The 27,995-nt window shown below is 34.4% G+C and overlaps 1 protein-coding gene across 1 annotated transcript in view; it reads right to left on the reverse strand.

Annotated features, from left to right (window-relative positions):
* Nucleotides 1-3,678: 3,678 nt before the first annotated feature.
* LOC128227345 (testis-expressed protein 10 homolog) overlaps nucleotides 3,679-27,995 on the reverse strand; it is a 32,957-nt gene continuing 8,640 nt past the window's right edge. Inside the window, exons 3-17 of the mRNA XM_052937824.1 lie at nucleotides 27,324-27,994; nucleotides 26,434-26,561; nucleotides 25,433-25,521; nucleotides 24,664-24,804; nucleotides 23,964-24,064; nucleotides 23,124-23,230; nucleotides 22,700-22,829; nucleotides 22,212-22,387; nucleotides 20,493-20,670; nucleotides 18,441-18,535; nucleotides 18,080-18,219; nucleotides 7,814-7,894; nucleotides 6,648-6,900; nucleotides 4,481-4,632; nucleotides 3,679-3,763 (exon numbers count right to left, since the gene is read on the reverse strand). Coding sequence (XP_052793784.1) covers nucleotides 3,695-3,763; nucleotides 4,481-4,632; nucleotides 6,648-6,900; nucleotides 7,814-7,894; nucleotides 18,080-18,219; nucleotides 18,441-18,535; nucleotides 20,493-20,670; nucleotides 22,212-22,387; nucleotides 22,700-22,829; nucleotides 23,124-23,230; nucleotides 23,964-24,064; nucleotides 24,664-24,804; nucleotides 25,433-25,521; nucleotides 26,434-26,561; nucleotides 27,324-27,994 — 2,511 coding nt within the window. The 3' untranslated portion in view covers nucleotides 3,679-3,694. The remainder of the gene's footprint in view (nucleotides 3,764-4,480; nucleotides 4,633-6,647; nucleotides 6,901-7,813; nucleotides 7,895-18,079; nucleotides 18,220-18,440; nucleotides 18,536-20,492; nucleotides 20,671-22,211; nucleotides 22,388-22,699; nucleotides 22,830-23,123; nucleotides 23,231-23,963; nucleotides 24,065-24,663; nucleotides 24,805-25,432; nucleotides 25,522-26,433; nucleotides 26,562-27,323; nucleotide 27,995) is intronic.

Below are 27,995 nucleotides of genomic sequence, written 5' to 3' on the forward strand. Positions count from 1 at the left end.
AACTTGTCCGAGATATTATGACAATTAACATTCTGACAGAATTTGGTTACGATTTGCCACTGGGTTATAAAATTATTGAATGGACAAGACGTTAATTTTCTATAACAAGAGATGTTTGTCAAACATTATGCCCCCCTGAGCGCCATGTTGTCAGGATTATATGGACAATTGAATGAAATATGCATGGACCGAAATGACAGCTGATTTGTCGCTAACATTGCATGCCGTTGAGGCAGTTTTAAGATTATGACCATTCAAAGTTTGAGGATAGAGTGTGTTATGACCATGACCTTTGACTCTATGACCTCAAAATCCATAGTAGTCATCAGCTGGTCACCAAAAATCTAAATGTTAAGTTTGAGGGCCATGGGTGCAGGCATTGACAAGTTATCACACAGACAAGCATTTTTCGTTCAAGGTCACTGTAACCTTGACCTTTGATCTAATAACCCCTTAAATCATAAAGGGTCATCTCCTGGTCAGGTCAGTCACAACTCCAAGTCAAGTTTGAGGGCCATGGGTGCAGGCATTGTCCAATTATCACTTGAACCATTTTCGCATTCAAGGTCACTGTGAACCTAACCTTTGACCCAATGACTCCTAAAATCAATAAGGGTCATCTCCTGGTCAGGCCCAACTTACATGTCAAGTTTGATGGTCATAGATTCAGGCATTGTTGAGATATCACTGAGAGAAGATTTGTTAACTTTTTAGCATTAAAGGTTACTGTGACCTTGACCTTGGCCTGATGACCCCCAAAGTCAAGAGGGGTCATCTACTGGTCAGGCCCAACCTTCATGTCCAGTTTGATGACCATAGGTCCAGGAATTGTCGAGTTTGCTTTCAAGGTCACTGTGACCTTGACCTCTGACCCCTAAATCAATAGGGGTCAGGCCCAACCTCCAAGTCAAGTTTGAGGGCCATGGGCACAGGCATTGTTGAGTTATCACTCGGGCAACCTTTTATCGTTCAAAGTCACTGTGACCTTGACCTTTGGCCCAATGACCCCTCAAATCAATAGGGGCCATCTACTGGTCAGGCCCAACCTCCAATTCAAGTTTGATGGCCGTGGGTGCAGGCATTGTCGAGTTATCACTCAGACAACCTTTTACTATTCAAGGTCACTGTGACCTTGACCTTTGGGCCGATGACCGTCAAAAACAATAGGGGCCATCTACTGGTCAGGCCCAACCTCCAAGTCAATTATGAGGGCCATGGGTGCAGGCATTGTTGAGTTATCACTCGGACAACCTTTTACCATTCAATGTCACTATGACGTTGATCTTTGACCCGATGAGCCCCAAAAACAATAGGGGTCAGCTACTGGTCAGGCCCAACCTCCAAGTCAAGAATGAGGGCCAAGGGTGCAGGCATTGTCGAGTTATCACTCGGACATCCTTTTACCATTCAAGGTCACTGTGACCTTGACCTTTGGCCCGATGACCCCTAAAAACAATAGGGGTAATCTAATGGTCAGGCCCAACTTCCATATCAAGTTTGATGACCATAGGTCTAGGCATTGTTGAGTTATCACTCGGACATGCTTTAAAATTATTTTACCATTAAAGGTCACTGTGACCTTGACCTTTGACCCGATGAGCCCTAAAATCAATAGGGGTCATCTACTGGTCAGGACCAACCTTCATGTCAAGTTTGATGACCATACGTCCAGGAATTGTTGAGTTATCACTCGGACAAGCTTTGGTCTACCGACGGACCGACCGACCGACCGACCGACCGACATACCGACATGCCTGTGCAAAGCAATATACCCCTCTTCTTCGAAGGGGGGCATAATTAAAGGGAGATAAGTTATTAAAGTGAAATGGCTGGTTATCGATCTTGTCAAAGATAACATAACATAACATTCTGACTAAATTTGATGATGATTGAGGTAAGGATTCTACAATGATTGATCAGACAAGACCGACTTGAGGAAATTTTTATAAATAAAAGGGCATAACTCTTAAGTGACTTGATCGATATGGCAGGGTACCGAACTCGTCTGAGATATTTTGTCAAAACAAATTCTGACTAAATTTGGTGACAAAGGCTTCTAACATTATTGAACAGACAACACATTTTCAGGTTATTTCTCTACTTGAAGGGCGATATCTTTCGACTGTCTGAAGCGACATTGGTGGTTATCGAACTTGTCCGAGACATTATGCCAATACGCATTCTGGCCAAATTCGGTGGTGATTGGACAAAGGATTTTAAATTTATTGCAAGACCGATTTTAGGTAATTTATATAACTCAAGGGCGATTACTCTTAAGTGACTAGAAGCGACATGGCTGATTATCGGACATGTCCAAGATGTTATGCCAAAACAAATTCTGACCAAATTTGGTGATGAATGGATTCAGGCTTCTCAAGTTATTGAGCGTACATCATACTCGACGCCGCTCGAAACCCGCCCGTTACCCGTACGCCACAAGTTAAACTGTAATACATTCCGTTTTTAACGGGCGTATAAAAAGCCTAACCGCTTTTGAAAAGGATGTTATCCTAACCAAACCATGTTTTGGCCCCAAAATGAATCCTATTTGTTTAAAACTGTCTACACTTTAATATATTATATAATAACTAATCGCAACATGAAATATGGTAAATACTGTAAAAAAAGAAAGGGTCCAATTCGCCAAAAACAAAAACAAACGCTGAACGCACACTTCCGGGGCAACTGTGGTTTGCATTAAATTTGGTAAGAAAACCCTTAGAAATAGACTTCATTCCGCAAGTATTTGTGTCATTGAACATGATAGGTGGTTCAGAGATCCATCTGTGATGGTCAAGGGTTGGGTGTCCTACATGTATGATGAATCTAGATCTGTATGTGATCCGTAACTGTTCTTTAACCGGTGCTCGTTATCGCGACGAAATTTGCGCAATCCTGCCTAAAATCCTAGGGTAGTCACATACATGTATGCGATACCCTAGGGCCCAAGCTTACGGTAGGGCTAAGGACAAAATTAATATGGGTCATCAACTAGTTATGACCTGTTGATGACCAACTGCCATACCAAGTATGAAGCTCCTAGGTGCAAGCATTCTTCATTTACTAGTATTCAGCGGAAAACTCAAGGTCACCGCGACCATGACTTTTGCGCTAATGATCCCAAAATCAATAGGGCCCATCTACTGGTCATGATCAACTTGCATACCAAATATTAAGTTTCTGGGTGCAAGTGTTCTTGAGTTAATATTGGAAACCGCTGTTTCATTTTCTCCCCAATGTCACTGCGACCTTGACATTTGACCTACTGAACCCAAAAGCGATAGGAGGCATTTACTAGCCATGACTAATTGGCATTTGAAGAATGAAGTTTCTTGGTGCAAGCGTTCTTTATTAAGCAGAAACCTTTTTTTCACCTCAAGGTTAACGCTTCCTTGACCTTTGACCTACTGATCCCAAAATTGATACCGTTCATCAACTAGTCATTACCAACTGGCATACCAAGAATGAACTTAAAGGTCACCTAGACCTCCAACGTTTGACCTACTGATCCCAAATTCAATCGGGGATATCAACAAGTCATGACCAACTGGCATTTTGCATACTGAATTATTTCAGCAACGGAAAAGGCAAGTATCCAAATATTTATACAAAACACTATTTAGGGTCACACAATTAAGGCCTAGCAGATGGGAGTACTTGGCTATTTATTAGATCAAGCAATTTACATACTGGTTTATTTCAGCAATGAAAGAAGATATTTTACACGAGCAAATAATGTCTCTGTTTCGTGTGAGGTTCCAACCTGAAAGAGCAAAACATTTGTGGCATTAACATACATGTACTTGAATATCAATATGACCAATGTATAGGGATTGATTTGATCACATGTTTCAATTATCCAAGGTTTGTCCTTTGATCCATGTCATGGAAGTTGATACCTTTATTTCTAGCGAATATTGGCAGACATTCTAGGAACAATTCGAGAAGATATTCTAATATTCTCGACATGCATCAAAGTATTAATAAATAAATCAAATAAATATCAAAACTTCTGTTACATCATTGCAATGGAATGGGAAAATATTAACATCAATAAGACAACATTAACACAAGGGGCATGTCAGTCAAGATCTGAGTCAATTTTAGTCGCAATTTGAAACGATCTTAGTGTCAAATTTTCGTTAATTCCCTACATATTTGAGTGTATCGAAATTTAGTCAATAAAGTAAAAAAAATAATTGAAGTAACAACAAAAATTCTTTGTTGAAACTGCCCCAACTTCCTGAGCGCAGCTAGACCAATTTTGATGAGCACGCCCAAACATGGGGGATTGGGCAGGGGCATGCCCCCCCCCCCCCCCCGTCATCTTTGAAAAGATAGATTGCTAAATAATCATTCGGATGTATATCCAGAGGGCAAATTAAAATAAAATTTCGATACAAACATGTCTGATTTGTGGGTAGTTGTGTTGATATTGTGCGCCTTTAACAAGTTTTACAGGAATAATAACTGTACACACCTTGAGCGGCAAGCCTAATTTTTCCATGTTATCAAAACATTCGTGCAGTTGTTTACAACAGGAACAATCTGGTGCAAGTTTTTGTTGGTTGTCTCCTTTTACAACTAACAACATAATTTTCAGCACTCCTTGGGTATGTTTTTCATCGAGTTCTGAAACAAATAAGTCATAATAATTACCGCTTCATGTCTTGTCAGTATGCAATACAAAAAACAAAGGCATCTTGTTAGAACAAAAGATAACAAAACTATTAAAGATGCACTCACACAGATGGGCCGTTTTTAAAAAAAAATGTTTTAGAATGAGCCATATTTTGTGTAAATGTCTGCAAACCAGTGATATAAAACTGCTGATAAAGGATCAGATTGCAGTTTTTCATGTAAATGTTTGAAAATTGATTTTTTATGCTTTAAAGGGACTGTACACCAGATTGGCACCAAAAAAAGTTTTTTTCTGTAACCAATCACAGGACAATTATCTAATAGAATGTGTTACGCTTTGATATCATAATTGTAAAAAAAAGTACCAAAATGTAAAAAAAAATTGTTTCGGAGACCGGGTTTGTACACGTGTCGCCAAAATTGCAGTCCAGCGCGTATCCACTGGGCTATGAAGTATTACTCTAATTGGGTGACATAATTAAGCTATTAGATACCTACCTCGGTAATATCATGTGATAACACTGACTAGCCAATCACGCATAAGGAATGAATTCTACCTGGTAGACATACCTAGTAATCTTTTTTTAATGGAAAAATACGAAATAACTGCTAAACTTGAATAAATTGTAAACTTTGTGGTACTTCAGTTAGTAAGTTTCAATGCATTGTACACATCGATGCCAAGTTTATGTCAGTTTTCGTCAATTTTCTTTTTTTTCCGCTATTTTATCATACGGAGTACAGCCCCTTTAAGCCACAAAACTACAGTTTTCGAAGGTAAATATGGAAAATTGCATTCTAATACTTTGTCACTAGTCTTATATCACTAGTTTCCAGATATTTACGCAAAGTTTGGCTCATTCCAAGACAAAAAGTAACAAAAGTTGTCAAAACAGTCAATCTGTGAGAGTGCATCTTAAAAGCATACGCTGCACAAATTAGCTTGTCAAGTCAGCGAACCATTGTTTATAATGTTATTGTTTTATGGTTGGTGACCCCATGTTATTTTACTTTCATTTGAAAAGTTATTGCTTACTAATAACTTATATGGGCAATGGCGACCAACTTTTTTTCTTTCTTTTTTCCCCTTTTTCTCTCTCATAAATATATTAACATCTTAAAAACGGGGGAGGGCCGATTTCTAACATAAAATAGAAACTAAAAATACATTACGGAAAAAGTAATTACTTATGCTCCACATTTCGACTGCAATAGGACGTGACATGACATATTTGGCAAGCGTTCAAGGTCAAAAAAGCATAGATCTATTTGCTATAGTTTTATATATAACATTCATTTACATATTTTTCCTATTCACATTAAACCCTTTCAATGAAATCAACATATTATGGGAGGGATGCGACAGGCTTAAAAAAAATCACATTATTGTTCAAAGGATAAATATGCTTTCAATGGTATTTAGTTAATAACATTTCATGCACATGGAGCTTTTGGGAAGTTTTTAAACTGCCAAGAAAACACAAGTGTTATTCATTTATATTATTTAGTTTATAAAAGTTATGTATATTACATTGGTCTCTTTTGCAGGGTAATACATTGAAAAAACAAAATTTGTTAGAAACATGAACAAAATGTTGGATACACTTACAAAACTTATTCAAAATTCAAGCTCTATCACAGAGGGAGTTATCTCAAATCTCACATTTCATTCATCTTCTTAAAAATTTGACAGAAATTAAATGCTTTGTTTTAATGTAAAATGGTAGTCCAGCTAGGGCAGTGGTAAGCGCGCTCGCTTCTTACCTATGCGACGTGGGTTTGATTCCTGGCTGGGCGCATGTGAGTTTGGTTTGGGGTCACCAAGCCGAACAAGTGGGTTTCCTTCGGGTACTCCAGTTCCCCCCCCCCCCACTCTCGCGTAACATTGTGCCAATGAGAGTGATTAATATAATGTTGTAATAACTTGTTTCACAATAATTGTAAAACAAATAAGTTTAAACTTAAAGTGGTAGTCCATTAAAATGTTACACAACAATATTGAATACCTGTTGACAGGGAAGCTTTCAAGTGACCAATCATAGAGCTTGTTCCACTATGAACTCTGGAAACTACCCTTAGTCCAGTGTCAATCAAATGTTGAGCCATTTGGTCCTCTGATTGGTCAGAAGAGACCATGAAAGCAACCAATGAAATTGCAGAGTTCTTCACAAAGGAGGCAAACTTTTCTGGAATCATCAATGACTCAGCAAGTTTACATACACTGTAAACTGTATGTAAGGGTAAAACCTTGTATGTATTCTGAAATAAATAAAACATCCTGTTTATTACATTTACTTTTACAAAAAAAGAAAGCAAATCAACAAATACATACGAAGAATCAATATCAAAATAATGGCTGAATTGAATATATTTTCGATTTTAAAGTGTCATGTCATGCACCCCCTAATTTATTCATGTTATTAATTTAAACAGGGGTTCTAACAGCTGATGAAAAAAGCCGGGGATCTGCTCGAGTACACAGGATTCCTGGCCAAAGTAGCGAAAAGGGGCTTAAATCTGCACTCTCATAGATTTACCATTTTTTACAACGTTTTCATTTTTTGTCATGGAAAGAGAAATTTTTTGTGTGAACATCTGCAAACCAATGATAAAAGATTGCTGACAAAAGATCATATCACAGATTTTTATATTTCCGTTTGAAAATTAATGTTTTATGGCTTAAACCGTTACTTATGGTTTAAGAATTACTAACGGTTTAAGAAAAATGGATAAAACATCAATTTTTAAAATTAAATACAAAAATTTGCGATCTAAATTTTGTCAGCAATCTTAAATAACTGGTTTCCATGGATTTTCGCAAAAATTGGCTTGTTCCAAGACAAAAAATAAAAAAGTTGCCAAACGTTCAATCTGTGAGAGTGCAGCTTTAAACTCTGTTTGTCTTTGATATTGCTTGAAGAGTCATTTATATTCATTTGAAGGTACTTGTACTTCCTGTTGGTTTTATGCAAATAACTGAGCAAAAAACAATCTTTACAACTGTACAATATTATGAAGGTAAACTGTTTATTCTAATATCAGTGTTAATCCTGAACAAAAGAACCCCTTTAAAAAAAATATATATTTATATTTTTATAATTTTAAACATAAACGATGGTAAACTTTTATTTAAATAGATATACTGTAGTAATGAATGAATTGGAATACATACCAACATATTTTCTATGGCAGAGAAGATTATTTCCACCACCTGTTCCGTGTTAGGACATTGCTCCACGGCTCTTGTTACAGCCTAAATGTAAAAATAAATTAGACATGTTTGCTGATCAATAATGTCATCAATATAATATAATATATATATTTTATATTAACAGCAAACTGTTTAAACAAAACATTTCAATAGGATAAATAGTTTGTTGGAAAAAAAAATTCTTCCAAAAACACCCAATGAAATGAAAAATTTGTTGGGAATATGATACAATATGAGTACCGGTATGTATTGTTTGAAACATGAATATATATATACATACATTTTTGAAAAAACAACAACATTGGTTTGCCCATGTTGGAAAAAACTGTTTCAAACGAGTGAACACAATATTGAATGTAGGACGAAGTGAACCACTTCCCAAGTGAACCAGGACTAAGTGAACCACTTGGTGAGACGAAGTGAACCATCTATATGTTATATAGGGAATATTCTCTTAATGTAATATTATGTTTCAGAGTTTATTTTCCTGAATATAAATGATTTAATAGATAATATGAATAAATTGTTATTTAGGTACTTCTTTCAGTGATTCAATCGGCAGATTTTTAAGTACTTTGTCAACATCATCATTGTTTACTTTCAAATCGTTACTGCTCTGAAAGATTAATAGCTATCCTAGTGATCTGCAGCATTTCTAACAAAATTTGAGTCCACTTCTTTAGCTATACTTGTCTAATGCAAATGTTTGATCATATGAGTAATAAAATGATTATCGAGTAAAATCGATAAATCGTCGCCAACAATGCTTTGTCGGCGACAATCGACAGTGGTTGTCCAAAATTGATGTCGCTAATATTACTTCCAGTAACTATGTATTTTTTTTGTTTTGTCGTCAAAGTCGAGTAAATGTAAATTTTTCTTTCCGGTCAATTCTCTTTGGGTTCATTTTAACAAGGGACTTGTCACTATCTTACACAAATGCTGTAAATGTAAACACTTTTTCTTAGAAACTCTCCCAAAATTACAAATTGTTTTTAATTGCTTACATATTTCATAAAACCTTCTTCAATAACCTGTATCTTTAGTGTAGTGTGATCGGTCTTACCTGCAAATACCGGGGATCCCGGCTCGATGCATTCTGTTTTTGAAACCTTTTTCGGTATCATTTGTAATTGACTTATTTACTTTTGTGTGAAAGTTTATGAAATTAGGATATTCTAATGAAATGTTCAATATAACGGTTTATTTAATGTTAATCTGGTTCACAAATATTTAATATGCTTTAACATGAATATAATGCTAAGATGACTTACTTGATGCGGTAAGCATCATTTTGCAATTGTGGTGCAATTATTAAGTAAGTGTTGTGTTGTTATGTTTTTCATTAAGTTATTAAAGACAGAAAAAGGTTGAATTGGAAATTTACTTACTGTTGCAAAAAGCATGACTATAGCATCACATGTACTGATTCAAGGATTAAACATTTAAATGATCATGACGATAATATGTATAAGAATGTATTCCTTATTTATATTTATTATTATGAACTTTCGATTATTGTCCGATAGTAAATCGAAATGCTTGGTCCAATTCGATTCGATTTTTGATAGCAAAGGGAGTGTGATTTTCAAACACTAGATCATATCATAAAATAATTCAGCTTTTAAACTTAACAACCATAAAGTTAACAATATTGTTAACTTCAACACATTTCGGCCCAATGTCTCGGGTGTCGTGAAATTTACACCAGGGTTATAAACATTTCACAGGCAGTGTATGTTTTCAGACAAACCTTTTTTTGTTTTATTTCATTAAGCAGTACCAGTATTAGATTTTGATAATGATATATGAAATTAGTTTACACATGTCAAGATTTTCTTTCAAAGCTCAATATATGAGTACGTCACCGATGTGATAAAACCATAAATATAAAGTTCATCTGTTTGACATTTTCTAGAACACGTCATGTTATGAATTAAATGTCAGAAGGCTCACTTCGTGAGTACATATCTTGTTAAAAGGAATTCAAAGCGTAGCATGACAATGAGAGAGTTAACATAAATAATGACATAATTTCACAGGTATTATTTATGGAACATGACGTGACAGTTTTGTCATTACAACAAAAGAGCCACATGCAACCCTTTGGTCTGTTTGAAACCTCTGTTGTTTTCATCACAATGGACATGTTTAGTAATTCCATGCTAGCTAAAGGCCACACACCATAACAAGCTCCATATTAGAAGAAGTGTCCTTTTGTTGGTATTTATAATGCTTCATATATAGACTTAACATGATAAAATATTATTTGAAGCAATAGAGAGATTTCCTTACTTCACGAAGCTTTATAAGTGTGGCTTTATATTTAATGTCCATATTTGTAACCTTTCATACAAAGAACTTGCATGAAAAATATTTTTTCAAACCAACAGTATGGCGTTTTTATTAAAAAAAAATAGTCTGACCTAATAAGCAAGTAATAACATTAAAATTTATAACATGATTGTGCACTGAGAGTTAAATCATTGCGACATTAAAATGGCAGGAGAAAAATAAACCAGTGCTTCCTTGTTGTTTAGTTGGATTACTACATAAGTATGGACTGAATTTGTTACAAAGTAATTAAGTTGTTTCACAAAACTCAAGTAAACATAATCAAACTCCCATAAGTTACAGTTTTAAGGTAATCTTTGAAATTCTGAAACTCATCTATAATGGCAAATCACAAACTAATTCATTAAAAATAAATTTATGAAAAAAAGTGAAGAAAACAGATTCAGTAGAACATGATACCCCTGAGCACTTAGATATAAGTTTTGCTCGACTGCATTAAGGTGTTCCAAGACAAAATGCATAACAACTGTGAGGTTGACCTTTGACCTTCTGGGACGATAAAAAAAGGAATCAAGTATTGTTCAAGAACAACTCAATCTGAGTGTGAAGAGTCATGGTCCTAGCTCAAGGGGTTCTCCAGTTAACATGTGGAAAAAATGGCTGTGATCTTAGACTTAAATAAAAAAAGTGGCATCTTTTGCTCATGTACAACAGACATGAGATGATTTATAGTCCTGAGTCATACTGTTTTCAGTTTATTATGTGGAAAAAAACTTTCATTACCCAGTTAAATTTAACCTTGGTTGTTGACCTATGGAGCCCCAAAAAATCTATATGGATCATTTACTGGACAAGGGCAATCTACTATAGATCTGTTATAGTACAATAATTGTAGGTCAAAAACTCTACTATCGATATTTCATAGTTCAACAATTGTAGGTCAAAAAGTCTACTATAAAAGTTTCATAGTTCAACAATTGTAGGTCAAACAGTCTACTATAGAAGTTTCATAGTTCAACAATTGTAGGTCAAAAAGTCTACTATCGATCTTTCATAGTTCAACAAGTGTAGGTCAAAAAGTCTACTATAGATCTTTCATAGTTCAACAAGTGTAGGTCAAAAAGTCTACTATAGAAGTTTCATAGTTCAACAAGTGTAGATCAAAAAGTCTACTATAGCAGTTTCATAGTTCAACAATTGTAGGTCAAAAAGTCTACTATAGAAGTTTCATAGTTCAACACTTGTAGGTCAAAACGCCTACTATCGATCTTTCATAGTTCAACGATTGTAGGTCAAAAAGTCTACTATCAATATTTCATAGTTCAACAAGTGTAGGTCAAAAAGTCTACTATCGATATTTCATAGTTCAACAATTGTAGGTCAAAAAGTCTACTATCAATATTTCATAGTTCAACAATTGTAGGTCAAAAAGTCTACTATAGATCTTTCATAGTTCAACAATTGTAGGTCAAAAAGTCTACTATAGAAGTTTCATATTCAACAATTGTAGGTCAAAAAGTCTACTATAGCAGTTTCATAGTTCAACAATTGTAGGTCAAAAAGTCTACTATAGATCTTTCATAGTTCAACAATTGTAGGTCAAAAAGTCTACTATAGATCTTTCATAGTTCAACAATTGTAGGTCAAAAAGTCTACTATAAATCTTACATAGTTCAACAATTGTAGGTCAAAAAGTCTACTATAGATCTTTCATAGTTCAACAATTGTAGGTCAAAAAGTCTACTATAGATCTTTCATAGTTCAACAATTGTAGGTCAAAAAGTCTACTACAGAAGTTTCATAGTTCAACAATAGTAGGTCAAAAAGTCTACTATAGATCTTTCATAGTTCAACAATTGTAGGTCAAAAAGTCTACTATAGAAGTTTCATAGTTCAACAATTGTAGGTCAAAAAGTCTACTATAGAAGTTTCATAGTTCAACAATTGTAGGTCAAAAAGTCTACTACAGAAGTTTCATAGTTCAACAATTGTAGGTCAAAAAGTCTACCATAGAAGTTTCATAGTTCAACAATTGTAGGTCAAAAAGTCTACTATAGATCTTTCATAGTTCAACAATTGTAGGTCAAACAGTCTACTATAGAAGTTTCATAGTTCAACAAATGTAGGTCAAAAAGTCTACTATAGATCTTTCATAGTTCAACAATTGTAGGTCAAACAGTCTACTATAGAAGTTTCATAGTTCAACAATTGTAGGTCAAAAAGTCTACTACAGAAGTTTCATAGTTCAACAATTGTAGGTCAAAAAGTCTACTACAGAAGTTTCATAGTTCAACAATTGTAGGTCAAAAAGTCTACTATAGAAGTTTCATAGTTCAACAATTGTAGGTCAATAAGTCTACTATAGCAGTTTCATAGTTCAACAATTGTAGGTCAAAAAGTCTACTATAGCAGTTTCATAGTTCAACAATTGTAGGTCAAAAAGTCTACTATAGATCTTTCATAGTTCAACAAGTGTAGGTCAAAAAGTCTACTATAGAAGTTTCATAGTTTAGCAATTGTAGGTCAAAAAGTCTACTATCGATCTTTCACAGTTCAACAGTTGGAGGTTAAAAAGTCTACTATAGATCTTTCATAGTTCAACAATTGTAGGTCAAAAAGTCTATTATAGAAGTTTCATAGTTCAACAATTGTAGGTCAAAAAGTCTACTATCAATATTTCATAGTTCAACAATTGTAGGTCAAAAAGTCTACTATAGAAGTTTCATAGTTCAACAATTGTAGGTCAAAAAGTCTACTATCAATATTTCATAGTTCAACAATTGTAGGTCAAAAAGTCTACTATAGAAGTTTCATAGTTCAACAATTGTAGGTCAAAAAGTCTACTATAGAAGTTTCATAGTTCAACAATTGTAGGTCAAAAAGTCTACTATAGAAGTTTCATAGTTCAACAATTGTTGGTCAAAAAGTCTACTATAGATCTTTCATAGTTCAACAATTGTAGGTCAAAAAGTCTACTATCAATATTTCATAGTTCAACAATTGTAGGTCAAAAAGTCTACTATCAATATTTCATAGTTCAACAATTGTAGGTCAAAAAGTCTACTATCGATATTTCATAGTTCAACAATTGTAGGTCAAAAAGTCTACTATAGAAGTTTCATAGTTCAACAATTGTAGGTCAAAAAGTCTACTATAGATCTTTCATAGTTCAACAATTGTAGGTCAAAAAGTCTACTATAGAAGTTTCATAGTTCAACAATTGTAGGTCAAAAAGTCTACTATAGAAGTTTCATAGTTCAACAATTGTAGGTCAAAAAGTCTACTATAGAAGTTTCATAGTTCAACAATTGTAGGTCAAAAAGTCTACTATAGATCTTTCATAGTTCAACAATTGTAGGTCAAAAAGTCTACTATCGATATTTCATAGTTCAACAATTGTAGGTCAAAAAGTCTACTATCAATATTTCATAGTTCAACAAGTGTAGGTCAAAAAGTCTACTATCGATATTTCATAGTTCAACAATTGTAGGTCAAAAAGTCTACTATAGAAGTTTCATAGTTCAACAATTGTAGGTCAAAAAGTCTACTATAGAAGTTTCATAGTTCAACAATTGTAGGTCAAAAAGTCTACTATCAATCTTTCATAGTTCAACAATTGTAGGTCAAAAAGTCTACTATAGATCTTTCATAGTTCAACAATTGTAGGTCAAAAAGTCTACTATAGATCTTTCATAGTTCAACAATTGTAGGTCAAACAGTCTACTATCAATCTTTCATAGTTCAACAATTGTAGGTCAAGCAGTCTACTATAGATCTTTCATAGTTCAACAATTGTAGGTCAAACAGTCTACTATAAAAGTTTCATAGTTCAACAATTGTAGGTCAAACAGTCTACTATAGAAGTTTCATAGTTCAACAATTGTAGGTCAAAAAGTCTACTATCAATATTTCATAGTTCAACAATTGTAGGTCAAAAAGTCTACTATAGAAGTTTCATAGTTCAACAATTGTAGGTCAAAAAGTCTACTATAGAAGTTTCATAGTTCAACAATTGTAGGTCAAACAGTCTTCTATAGAAGTTTCATAGTTCAACAATTGTAGGTCAAAAAGTCTACTATAGATCTTTCATAGTTCAACAATTGTAGGTCAAAAAGTCTACTATAGATCTTTCATAGTTCAACAATTGTAAGTCAAAAAGTCTACTACAGATCTTTCATAGTTCAACAATTGTAGGTCAAAAAGTCTACTATAGATCTTTCATAGTTCAACAATTGTAGGTCAAAAAGTCTACTATAGATCTTTCATAGTTCAACAATTGTAGGTCAAACAGTCTTCTATAGAAGTTTCATAGTTCAACAATTGTAGGTCAAAAAGTCTACTATAGAAGTTTCATAGTTCAACAAGTGTAGGTCAAAAAGTCTACTATAGAAGTTTCATAGTTCAACAAGTGTAGGTCAAAAAGTCTACTATAGAAGTTTCATAGTTCAACAAGTGTAGGTCAAACAGTCTACTATAGATCTTTCATAGTTCAACAATTGTAGGTCAAACAGTCTTCTATAGAAGTTTCATAGTTCAACAATTGTAGGTCAAAAAGTCTACTATAGAAGTTTCATAGTTCAACAAGTGTAGGTCAAAAAGTCTACTATAGAAGTTTCATAGTTCAACAAGTGTAGGTCAAACAGTCTACTATAGATCTTTCATAGTTCAACAAGTGTAGGTCAAACAGTCTACTATAGAAGTTTCATAGTTCAACAAGTGTAGGTCAAAAAATCTACTATAGAAGTTTCATAGTTCAACAAGTGTAGGTCAAAACGCCTACTATAGAAGTTTCATTAAGTTCAACAAGTGTAGGTCAAAAAGTCTACTATAGAAGTTTCATAGTTCAACAATTGTAGGTCAAAAAGACAACTATAGATCTTTCATAGTTCAACAATTGTAGGTCAAAAAGTCTACTATAGAAGTTTCATAGTTCAACAATTGTAGGTCAAAAAGTCTACTATCAATCTTTCATAGTTCAACAATTGTAGGTCAAAAAGTCTACTATAGATCTTTCATAGTTCAACAATTGTAGGTCAAAAAGTCTACTATAGATCTTTCATAGTTCAACAATTGTAGGTCAAAAAGTCTACTACAGATCTTTCATAGTTCAACAATTGTAGGTCAAAAAGTCTACTACAGATCTTTCATAGTTCAACAATTGTAGGTCAAAAAGTCTTCTATAGAAGTTTCATAGTTCAACAATTGTAGGTCAAAAAGTCTACTATAGATCTTTCATAGTTCAACAATTGTAGGTCAAAAAGTCTACTATAGATCTTTCATAGTTCAACAGTTGTAGGTCAAAATGCTTTTCAATTCATTAACCTTTTGAATCCAAAAACAATAAGGTCCAGTACAACCTACCTGTAAAGTTTCATTGTCCTAGGTCAAGAGGTTCTATTGTCATAATGCAGTCTTATTACATGGGTGAAAGTTTGAATTTTTCAAAATACTGAAAGTAGGGTGTTTACATAGGGAAATGCCATTTTTACAATACATTATATAGGATAAATATTTTCCAAAATACTGAATTCAGTATCAATACTGAAAACTTTCACCCATGTGCAGATAATGTTTCCCAAATAACACTGGCATTGACTCTGACCTATGACATATTTAGCCCCAAAACAATGAGGTTATCTACTGGTCATCGGCAACCTACAAATGCAGTTTTATGGTCAAAGGTCAACTGTTCACAGGTAATTGTGCAGACAAAGTGTTCACAACACGGTTAGCTGTAACCTTGGCATTGACCCCAAAACCCAGGAGTCACCTAGTGGTTAAGATTTGGTTAAGTGCAACCTACCAATGTCTCATGGGGCTACAAAAAACCTTTCTCCTGTAATTAAATGGTCAACTTCCGACAGATCAACTTATAGACATTTGCAGACTTATATACCCCCTCTTCTTCAAAGGTGGCATAATAAAGGTTGTTTATTTTGGGACTCAAACATAGAATCAAGAACTTAATATCTCCCACCTCCGATAAGTAGATCCAATAATTTAACCATGCTAGATATTCTTTTCTCCCACCTCAGATAAGTAGATCCAATAATTTAACCATGCTAGATATTCTTATCTTGCCCACGGGCGAAAATAAAATGCCTGTATGGAACTCCTTTTTTATGGTCACCACATTGTAATTACCTCCCTTGTTGAAGACTGTCGTCTGTAGCATCATGGAAACCGTGTCTTGTGGCAATAATTAGAATGCTAGTTGATTATTTCTCGCTTCGAATGTCACCATAAAACAGTTTTCACACACCATTAAAGAAATAATGCTTCACTCTCCTTAGGACTATTTAAAGACCGATTTGACTATTAATATAATCGGAATCACTGCACGCATATTCATGACAACCACGAATTATCGCATATCCATACGCAATTATTTTCACTAAGCACAAAAGAGTTCCAGCAAAAAACACATTTTTACTTAATTATTTTTAACTGAGGTGGGAGAAAAAGCATCTACCTTAGCCGCTTGTGTAAGATAGGTTCATCCCGACCCTCGCACAGTGTGTTTTGCAGAAATTCGGTAAACCTCGTTTCCGCAAAACACCCTACGCTCGGGTCGGAATGAACCTATCTTACACTCTCGGTAGAGGTGAAACGATTAAAAAAAAATCGATTCGATTCGATTTCGATATTTGTTAGCACGATTCGATTATTTTCGGTTCGATTCAATTAAAGTTAAAAAATGCATTGACAGAGTTGTAAACATTATTTGTTTTTGTAATATCAGTCGAGTAATGCACAAACAATAGTGTGAACATACTTTTGTGAGAAGCCAGAGCAATGAGAGTATCCTAGTCACAGTCTTAAACAGAATGTATTCAGGAACAACTTTTGAAAAAGAACTTGAATTCTTCAGACCTTCAAATCTGAAATATTTAAATTCTTTTTTAAAAACAATTACATGTCCACATTGTCACTCAATAAGCCTCAGGAAATTGAATCAAAAAGCCTTTTTCTTCAGTATATCTTTCATTCATAAGATTTATTAACAGCAAGTAACAAAAGCAAATGAAGTGCTGACATAGTGAATGGACAGAGGCACATTCTTTGAACAACCACTTCACCTACAGGAATAAAGCATTATGGTCCATTTGAATACTTTATTCATTTAGGTCAGAAATCTTAAGATTTTTTTTCAAAAAAATTAGCATGTCCATATTGTCACTGCTCAGTGTGCCCCTCTGTGCATTCACAATGTCCCCAGCAGTTGAGAAAACCCGTTCACTAGCAACAGATGTTGCTGGGATGACCAAATAGCTGCTGGCGAGCTTGGAGAGGATAGGATAGTGACCAGCTCTCTCTTTCCCCCACTGGAGTGGATCTGACTTTAAGGATACCACAGGCTCCTTCTCATAGTCATATTAGTCGTGTTCCCAAATTTACACAGAATATCTGCGTAGCAAACTTTGCACGTCGGCTTATTATCTTCGCCTGACGTTCCATCTCTGAATCCAAAGTATTCCCACACTTTGGAACGATACTTTTTTGGAGCGGCTCGTAATTTTACAGTCGGTTCCGACATCGTAATCAAGAATGAACACGCAGACGCTTGCCGCAATACAAATCAGATAACAGCAAGCGCCTTGACGATCAATAGTAGCGTCGTGAGTTACTCCCGATACGATTGGCTGGAACAGAAGTATTTAGCCAATCGTTGCGCCTCTATTAAAATACTCCCGATACCGTTTATTTTGGCAGCCGACTAGAAATTTACATAGGAATTTGAATGGTTTGTTTCGACAAGTAAATAATTATATTGCGAGCTATTTGACAATAAAAAAATCGAACCGAAACTGACACCTTACGGATCGAATCGAATCGAGGCCAAAAAATCACGGTTCAATCCACATCGCGATTAATCGTTTCACCTCTAACTCTCGGCCATGGAAGATGCTCATAATCCTTTAATGTTCTCACCTCAACCAGAAAAATATGGTTTTCCCAGGTGACAGTGTGACCCTGTGGTTCTAAGGTGTCCAGAATTTTCATAGGCTGGTACGGGGCACAGGATACATCAGATGACTTTGCAAGTGAATCAAAGTCTACCTTAGGTATGCCTGAAATTAAAAGAATGACTCACAAGTATGGTTATAAAATTGTGATCAGGGCTGTATTTAATAAGAAACTTAGATTGAACTTAAATTTAAGAAAATTTATGAAAATGATTACTGATCAAATTGACCACTCTTCTAATTTGCGATAATTGATCATGATTTTTGTCCAATTTCCAATCCATATGGCGAATACTACTGTCATCTTCCAAAGAAATGTATATTACCAAGAAGCAAGTTGCCAAGGAAACCAAGATAAAGAACAGCCTCCTTCTCAGCTTCCCTTTGGTCTTTTTTCTGCAATTTCCATTGTCTCAGATACCTGAAATAAGGCTTCAATTCAAAAACAGAACTAATACTCAGGGGCCCATTTCAATGAAGATTTCAGTCATAAATTGAAATTAACTTAATGTCATAGTTTAATTATATTGCTGCATATTTGAGTGAATTGAACTCTAGCAAGTATTAAAGGTTTAAGGGACTAGACACAAGATGGTTTCAAAATCTGCAAATACCGTATTTCCTCAAAACAAGACTTGAATTGTCAATATGAGCTTATATGAGGCCAATAATAGTAAAATAAAATTAAATACTTCATTTTACATGATTAAAATAATATTTTGTCGCTGTCTCAGCTGAGTTTACCTTTTTAAAAAAAGCGCATTATGGTTTCCTAGTTTAAGTGTGTTTATTGAGCATGTGAAAGTCACATGATTAGTACACATAAATATACTGATACTATTTTTAAATTAACTAAAATTTACCTGGTAAACCGGCAGTAAACTTTCAAATTTGAAAAATATGCAAAAACTTTGAAAGATACATATGTCGTAAAAGATGTGATACATCAGTAATTAAAAAATCAAATCAAGGATCATCATATCTAGTCAATTTTAAGTAAGATTTTGACAATTTTTTTTTTCTTGCAGTTTTATCATCTGGTGCCTAGTAAGGACTATTTCTATTTTAAATTTATATTGATTAACCATTCCATTACTATTGAATGGAATATATTTTTTTGAATAATACCTGAAGAGGCTGATATTATGATATGACATATTAAAAGGGGGTTATAAAATAAAATTACTATGGTTAACCTTTATAAACCAATTCTATTAATTTGTTTTAAAAATCATAATGTCCATATTGATATTAACAAAAGGTCTCAGTGAAATCTTTAAAAATACACATCTTTTATATAACATTTAGTAGCTTTAAAATGAAACTTAATCAGTAGCTTTATTTTCCTGTCCTATTTATAGGACACCAAGTTTGATCAGAGCAGCGGACACTGTACAGTTTTTGTCAATTCAAGGGTCATAACTCATAACTCTGGAGTGAATATGGCAACATGGCTGGTTATCTAACCTGACTGAGATAACTATCAATACACATACTGACCAAATTTGGTGATGATTGTACAAAAACTTCTAAAGTTATTGACAAGACAAGACTAATAAAAGGTAAATTTCTATAATTAAAGTGTGTAGCACATCGAGTGAATCAAGCAATATGGCTGGTTTTCAAACTTATCTGAGATATTATCCTCATACACATTCTGACCAAATTTGGTGATGTTTGGACAACATTCTGGAGGTTGCCTCCAGCCGAAAGTGAAACTATAATATGTCCTGTTTTATCTGAGATATTATCCTTATACACATTCTGACCAAATTTGGTGATGTTTAAACAAATGATTCTATAGTTACGGGGTATTGATTGGACAACATTCTGGAAGTTGCCTCCAGCCGAAGGTGAAACTATAATATGTCCCGTTTTATGAAAGGGTGTATAAAAATAGTGAGTTTAGATTGACGGTTTTATTTTATGGTGGCCATTCTTTTCCAGGAACTTAAAAGATAACTGCAATGATACAAGTTGTGTTATGTGCTCCTTTTGAAGAATTCTCTGATATGAGAAATTATGTTTAAGATAAGCTAAATAGACTAGCTTTTATTTTAAAAACATAAGTTTAAGTAAATAATGCTAAATGAAACTTAAGCTGGTGCTTTACATATGTTCATATGTTAGTTATGTGATGAAACTTGTACTGAACCTTGCAAAAAACTTAGCTCAAGAAATTGAATCCATATTGAACAAGTTACTATTATGATTTTAATAGTTTTAATTAATATGTGGACCACATCCGATGGCATCAATTTGTTATTTATATTTACAAAGGTACTGATATACATTTTTCAAAAAGGAATACATGTGTTTCAAGGAATATTATTCAAGATCTTAGGAATGGTTGCTTTGTTCTTTTGCAGACAACACACCTGTTTTGGAGAACTTGAATCAAGAAGGCAACATTCTGTTTATCAATGTTGTCATGGCGACAGAGACTGGTTAGCATTTTCACAAGTTCTAAACTCAAACTTGGCAGGTAAAAAAGTAAACCAGTCAGCTGTTGTCGGTCATGTGACTCCAGCTTTAGCACCAAACCATCAAGTGGATCTACAAATAGAATTCATGACAAGAATATGACTCTTTATAAGCGCTTACGCTTAACGGTTATTTCAAGAATATTCACATATATAAAGAAAGATCTTAATCGATACTGAATATGAATAACTGTAACCATATAAACCAAATGAGAAATTCAATACATCTGTAGTTAAACAACTAGGCAATGGATCATGTTTTTGAATATGCACTTTTTTGTATGACATAAAAAGTGTGGCAAATCATTAGGAGTGATAAAACTAAGATAATGCCAGCTGGAACCCTTCAACATATGATGATATATGCTCAAATATTGTATTTGAGGTCCACGACTTTGAATAGTGGTATTAACATGATTCAACAAAAGGCTTGAAGGTTAAATTATCTGTATTTTTGTATATGAGTTTTTGTGGGCGTGAGGTTTTGTTGTCAGTTTGGTAAATTTCCTTGACTGTACCTGCTAGGATTTGACCCCACTAAAACAAGAATATTTTTTACACCCTAAGTGTATTTTTTTCTGCCATTTTGGTATACAAGAGTAAAACAGTTACTGGTTGATGGTACATTTCCGAACAGGGCACAAATCCCGAACACCAGCTAAAACATGCATTTGTTTACCGTGACCGATTATTCAATGATCTAGATCAATACATACTAGGCTTGCCTTGGTCACATTTGCGAAGTTTCATCTTGTTTTGTGGAGTATTTTTCTAAAAAAATGCCATACAATGTTTATACCTTAAAGATCAAAATGTAGCACACGGGGTAATGACGTCAGAGGGCGCACGCGCATCTTTAGGTTTTGCAGTTATGTTGACCTACATTTATGATATTTATAAATAGAAATCACGCTTTACATTTGAATTTAATGTTTTGAAAAACATCGGAAACAATAAATAACTTTGCAGCTAAGTGTTTAATTTAATATAGCATACTTATTAATTATAATTGTATGACCATGTATTTTCGCTTTTCAAGTGTTCGGTATTTGTGCCCTCCATAGCATAAATTTAAAGGTGATTTACTGCCTATAAAATGAACGATTTTCGACATAAAATTGATGAGATAGTGAATCTGTACTTTGACAGATGTTGTCACATTAACCAAAGATGTTTCATACGCAATTTTAACTTGCTTCAACAAAAATTCTCCAAGATAATTGTGAAAACCTCAAAAAGTGTTCGGATTTGTGACCTTAGCCAATATAATAAAAGAGGTTTCAAATGCATTTCCGGAAGAAGTAAAAACAAGTGCCAAAACATGAGCCAGTCCCTTAAACATGCATATCTTGTGCAAATAATATTTAAATGCAAAATTATTTTTTTCCCTTCATTTCTTACTGTTTAGCTTTTTGGCCTTAACATAGAGAGAAGGTAGGTCTGGGAATCATCTTATATTTGGGTAAAGTTGTGTTTTAATACATTTTCACACTGAAAACTAAGCGTGTTTCGGCTCTGTACAATTTTTAGTCTTTCCTGTGCAAGAAACTACCACAAATATCCCATAGGGAAAAAGAATAAGACAAACAATTTTTATCTAGTACATGTACATACCAAAGAATGTCGTAAATAGCTCCATGAAGTCTGCATCACATATGAATTGAGCGTTGCCATGACAACATGCTACCCTGAGGGTCTGAAGAATCAGAGTTGTGGTTCTTGGATTTTCTTGCGTAACCAAGGGCATTAACTCCGGTAGGTCTTTCAGGAATGAGCTGACTAGTTCTTCTCTGAAGATTAATAAAAATGGTATTAAACAAAGAACAAAAGTACCATAAGCGGCTCAACTTTTTTTCTTAATCCATCAAGGGGCCTAATTTGACAGAGTTATGGGCCTTTGCACATGTGCAGAGTCACAGATTACATGTGTACTGAGGGCAAACAATGATTTTGACCCCTACAATTAACATTTACTAGTACGCATACAAGCAGGTTTTTGACCACTAAAGTTGGAAGTTACTAGACTGGACATATACTAGTCAAATACAAGAACATTTGTTCCTTGAGGTTAGCATTTAACATGTATATACTAGTCAACAAACCTGAGATACACCTGGCTATGTTGGAGTATAGATTCAGCAAAAAACGACAGGTATGTTTTCTTCTCCTTGGACAAAGGTCCTGCATCTCTGTACCTACTGTAAAGACCATCCATCAGCCCATCAACTTGACCTACAGTAATTAAATTTGCCATTTCATTATCACAGTAAAAATAATCAGATGCATTTTGTGAAGAAAATCTTGTTGGTCACAAGTTCTAAGAGGTTCTTATGTCTGTTATAACACTCTTTATATATTTTGAGATAAATCCTGTAAAGTTCTCTTTTTTAGAGTTCTGAAGGTTTTAAGAAAACACTACTTTTAGCTATGAAAAATCTGTGTAAAAGTAAGTAATTTGGCTCAACGAATCAAGATACTTAATCATGTTACCTTTATAGCTAAATGAATGATAAAGATAATTCTTACCCTGCAAACAATCACATTTACACAACCTCCGGACAATACTGATGACCAGTGCTGCATTTTGACCCCCTCTCTCCCCTCTGTCTGAGGACAGGGCGCGGGACAGGTACCTACAATATTAGGTACAAACACACTATCATTACCCTGAACAGTGTCTAGACAAAACTGATGACCAGTGCTGCATTTTGACCCCCTCTCTCCCCCATGTCTGAGGACAGGGCGCGGGACAGGTACCTACAATATATACACACACACTATCATTACTATGAACAGTGTCTAGACAATACTGATGACCAGTGCTGCATTTTGACCCCCTCTCTCTCCTCTGTCTGAGGACAGGGCGCGGGACAGGTACCTACAATATATACAAACACACTATCATTACCCTGAACAGTGTCTAGACAATACTGATGACCAGTGCTGCATTTTGACCCCCTCTCTCTCCTCTGTCTGAGGACAGGGCGCGGGACAGGTACCTACAATATATACACACACACTATCATTACTATGAACAGTGTCTAGACAAAACTGATGACCAGTGCTGCATTTTGACCCCCTCTCTCCCCTCTGTCTGAGGACAGGGCGCGGGACAGGTACCTACAATATGTACAAACACACTATCATTACTATGAACAAATGAGCAAATGAGGTTGAATTTTAAGTCAGTACGATGACCTAAATTAAAATTTTAATGATTAAGAAGGGCTCGTTCATTACGCTCTATCCACCCATTCTTAATCATTTAGATTTTAATTCATGTCATCTGACTATTATATAAAAGCAGCCAACACTACAGACATACCTAAAACCACATTTATTAATACCATTTGTAAATCCTTTTACCTCGTAATCACTGGTAACCAGTGCGGGACATTCCTCAAATCGTCTGATAGAAAACTCATCATTATATCGCAAACAGTAAGGTTAAGCGTCTCCGCTGACACCTGCAAATTTAAACAATAAATTGCCATATAGATAGTGTCTTAAAATAACTTAATTGGCACCATAAAGTTGATGCAAAATTTCTTTTTCATATTAATGATGAAAGATAAAGAGATAACAAAATATTAGCGATATTTTTGCACTTTTTTCCTCGGAAATTGGTGGCCAGGTAGGTACTTATTAAAAACCCCTGTTTATAAAGGTTAATAAAGGTTGATGCAAAAATATTTTTTTTAACTTTAATGCATTCTTCCTCTAACTTTTTTGACTTTAATGATTGGAACAAAAAACATGATTTGTGTAGAGATAAAACATATTAGCCTCTATAGATGTTTTTTTTTAATTAATAGCTTCGTAGCCTAAAATTCCCTAGTTAAAAAAAGATATTTTTTTTATATGAACACAAATCATACCGGTACACATTTTTCTTTAAGTCAAATGAGTTCAACATGATAATGCATTAAAATTATAAGAATTTTTTTTTTGCATCAACCTTTATTGTAAGTTTAAAGATCTGTCAATGGCTTGAGCTTGCTTGATCAATTAATTCTTTGATCGAGTCCCTTTAATAATGCAGCTTTACTATAATGAGACAACACACCTGATCCAATACAAGCTTGTTCTTCTTGTCCTTCTTCCCGCCTGTGGAAGCCATGTTGTTCACAATGTAAGGGAAGGAATTCATAAAATGAGTCTCAAAGTCTCGCTGGTACTTGAGAATCTCACCCATATTTTCTGTTTGCTTTGAAAAGAATATGAGGGCTGTTAAGAAAGTTTAATTTTGACATAAAAGAAATTCTGTTGAAATTTGTTTGTAAATTAGTACAAAGGAAGTTCAATGCAATCTACATTGATGGTATAAATATTGTGTATTTTAGCAATAACTACATTTAGATTTATAGTATCCTGTAATCTATGACAACAAACATATGTGAACTTGACTCAACTCAAAATCATTTCATGTAATGAATAACATAATTGGTTTATTTAACAACTAAAATGCCTTAACATTCATTCATTTAAATTTAAAATGAATATTGCTCCCAGGGGTCATATTCATAAAGCTTCTTAATGAAATTTTTCAACTTAGTGAAAAAGAGCTTTTATTCGTTATAGCTAAATTTAATGAAAACTAACCATGTTTTTCACTAAAAACGTGTACATTAGCTAGGAAAATAATCAAATAATATTGGCATATCAATAAATTTGATAAAAATTTGAAAGTTTTTACAATATTTTTTGTTAAAAATTTGAATATTTTCACCAAGTTGAAAATTTTACTAGGGTAAGAAGTTTTATGAAAACAGGCCCAGATTAAAACTTCCAGAGTAATTCACAAGAAAACACAGCCGTTAATTATAAATCCCTACCTGATTCGAGGTTACACATTTCATTAGTAGCTGGGTAACAGACAGAATCTGGTACATCACGCCAGCAGCCATGCTGTCTAGGGCCTTTCCTGGAAAAAAAACTTTCAATAATTTTTTTTATATAATATCTTTCACTGATACAAAGTCAATTTGAGCATCCATTAAACATGTAGATAAGTAATGGCAGACAGTCTTTTCAAAATAATAACCATCATCATCATCATCATCATCATCATCATCACCATCATCGTCATATGGTTTGAAATGAATGAAGTAAAATGCTTTAAGTTATAATTTTGCAGAATATGAGAACATCAGATCGAGATAATAACAAGAGCAAAGCGCAGCAAACGCAAATGCTCGTCTGTTTTAAATTTAAAAAAAAAAAAAGGGCATAGCTCAACAAAAATAAAGCAAGAATTATGGGCCTTGATGTATAAATGTGTGTATTGTCCTTGGCAACATTTGTACCAAGTTTTATCTAAATATCTTGATTTTATTTATAAAAATGACCAAGGTCATATGTTTTTCTTTTGTAAAAAAAGGGGCATAAATTAGAATTCAACAATTATTAAAGTCAGAGTTATGGACCTTGCCTTGTGTTTTTTCTCTTGCACCAAGTCTTGTTTGGCCAAGGTTTAAGTTTTTGCACTTTGTTTTCTTTTAAGAAAAGAGGCATTACTTGACAATTTACACATTCAGAGTTCTGGTACTTGCTATAAATGTGTGTATTTTCTCTGCCAACATGAGTGCCAAATTTTATTTGAATATCTTGATAGTTTTTTTAGTTATGGCAAAGGATAAAATTTATGCCCTTTACATTCAACAGACGCCCCTAGTGCTGATTTATATAAAAGACAACTTGTCCCTTTCCAGATTTGAGATCTTCACTTCAAAATTATTAAAGCTTTCAAACGTATGAGGAACAAACATACTGGTACATGTTTTCCCACACTCCTTTCCCACCCCACCCACACCAAACCTCTCAAAATAAATCTGACCTCTTCCAATTCCACCCTCAGAAGGGACTGCTTCGACCCAGCTCTCTAACATGAGGGGAACCAGTGCCCCAGCCAGGTGAGTCACATTCATAACCATTACGCATTCCTTGTTGGGATCTTTTGCTGAGCTGTTGGGTCAAAATAAAAACAAATGTGTCACAAATAAACCCATGATGGCCCTCATTGCTCACCTGAGATACATGTTCATTTGTATGTGAAAAAAACCCTGCTTAATAGTTTGGAAGTCCGCCCAATGGACATGAAGTAGGTCATGTACACTATTGTCAGTCCATACTTTTAAAGATAGGTATTGTGTTCTAACCATAGAAGCTTTAATCCATTAATCATGATTTTGTTTACAGGCAGTTGGATATTTCAAGTTACATCTTACATGTAAAACATTGTTTTAAAACACTAAATGAATGTTTTTTTTATGTACGTAGAGCATTGACTGATGTAGTGTAGAGTACATCAGCTTAATAATTATAGCTACATGCACATGTATTTTAGAGAAGGAAACATATCAATTTTTAATAAGACTAATATAGTAAATTATTATTACTGGTTCTCTAGTTAGCACACCTGCTTCTGACCCCGGTTCAATTACTGGCCTGGGTGCATGTGAGTTTGGTTTGTTGTCAAGAGGCGGGAAAAATGGGTTTCCTTCACAACCCAAGACCAAACTCTCATGCCATGCCAACAAGAGTGATTCAATTATAATATTTTTAGAACTTGTTTCACAAATTGTTGTAAAATAAATAAGTTTAAAACAAATTATGATAATTATAAATGAAATAAACGCTACAAAATATTGTCCATTAGTTTTAAACTTGAATTTCCAGCCAACATCGTCTCACAAACAACATTTTAAATTCATGAAAACAACGTACCTCAGAGTATAGCCTGGAGTGTTCCAAAGACATCTTGCGCTTGTTGCAAAAGGCTGCATGTTGTTCCCGACTCCTTCATTGTACAAGAATACACCATCATCTTCTTTATTTGTCCCTGTCAGTGTATCTTGGTTCACCTTTTCGGCATCAAATTTCATCAAAGCACTTATGAACTTCTGTAGTCTTTTCAAGACAGAAACTCTCCATTTTAGTGTTGATGTTGCGCTGTTTGGGTTAGAACTAAGCGACCGTGATTTCCCCGCTCCCTGTTGCCGGGAAATCTGCTCAATAAAGTTTGGCAAAACCTGGTTCGACTTTGACACTAACAGTGTTGGGTAATGATCTAATAACAGGTCAAGGACCGTCAACGAATCCACTTTTATATTGTCATCGATGTGCGTCATCGCGGAGCAAAGGTGTGCACACATGAGAGGGAAAAACGGAGCTATTTGATTCTCAGGAACCACCGAAAAGACATTTTTCAACAGATTTTTCACAACGCCTTGCCTTACAGTGGAATCTTTGTCAGTGAAAAGTTCCGAAGATTTTTCTATGATGTTTGCAAGGTGCACATCAATAAGATGAGGGTTTTCTGTTAAAATTTCCTTCAGTCCATTAATTGCGTCATGTCGGAATGACGGGCTGTAATGACGACAGTGACTAAACAGCTCC

Source organism: Mya arenaria, chromosome 1 (assembly GCF_026914265.1).
Source record: "Mya arenaria isolate MELC-2E11 chromosome 1, ASM2691426v1".
NCBI lineage: Eukaryota > Metazoa > Mollusca > Bivalvia > Myida > Myidae > Mya > Mya arenaria.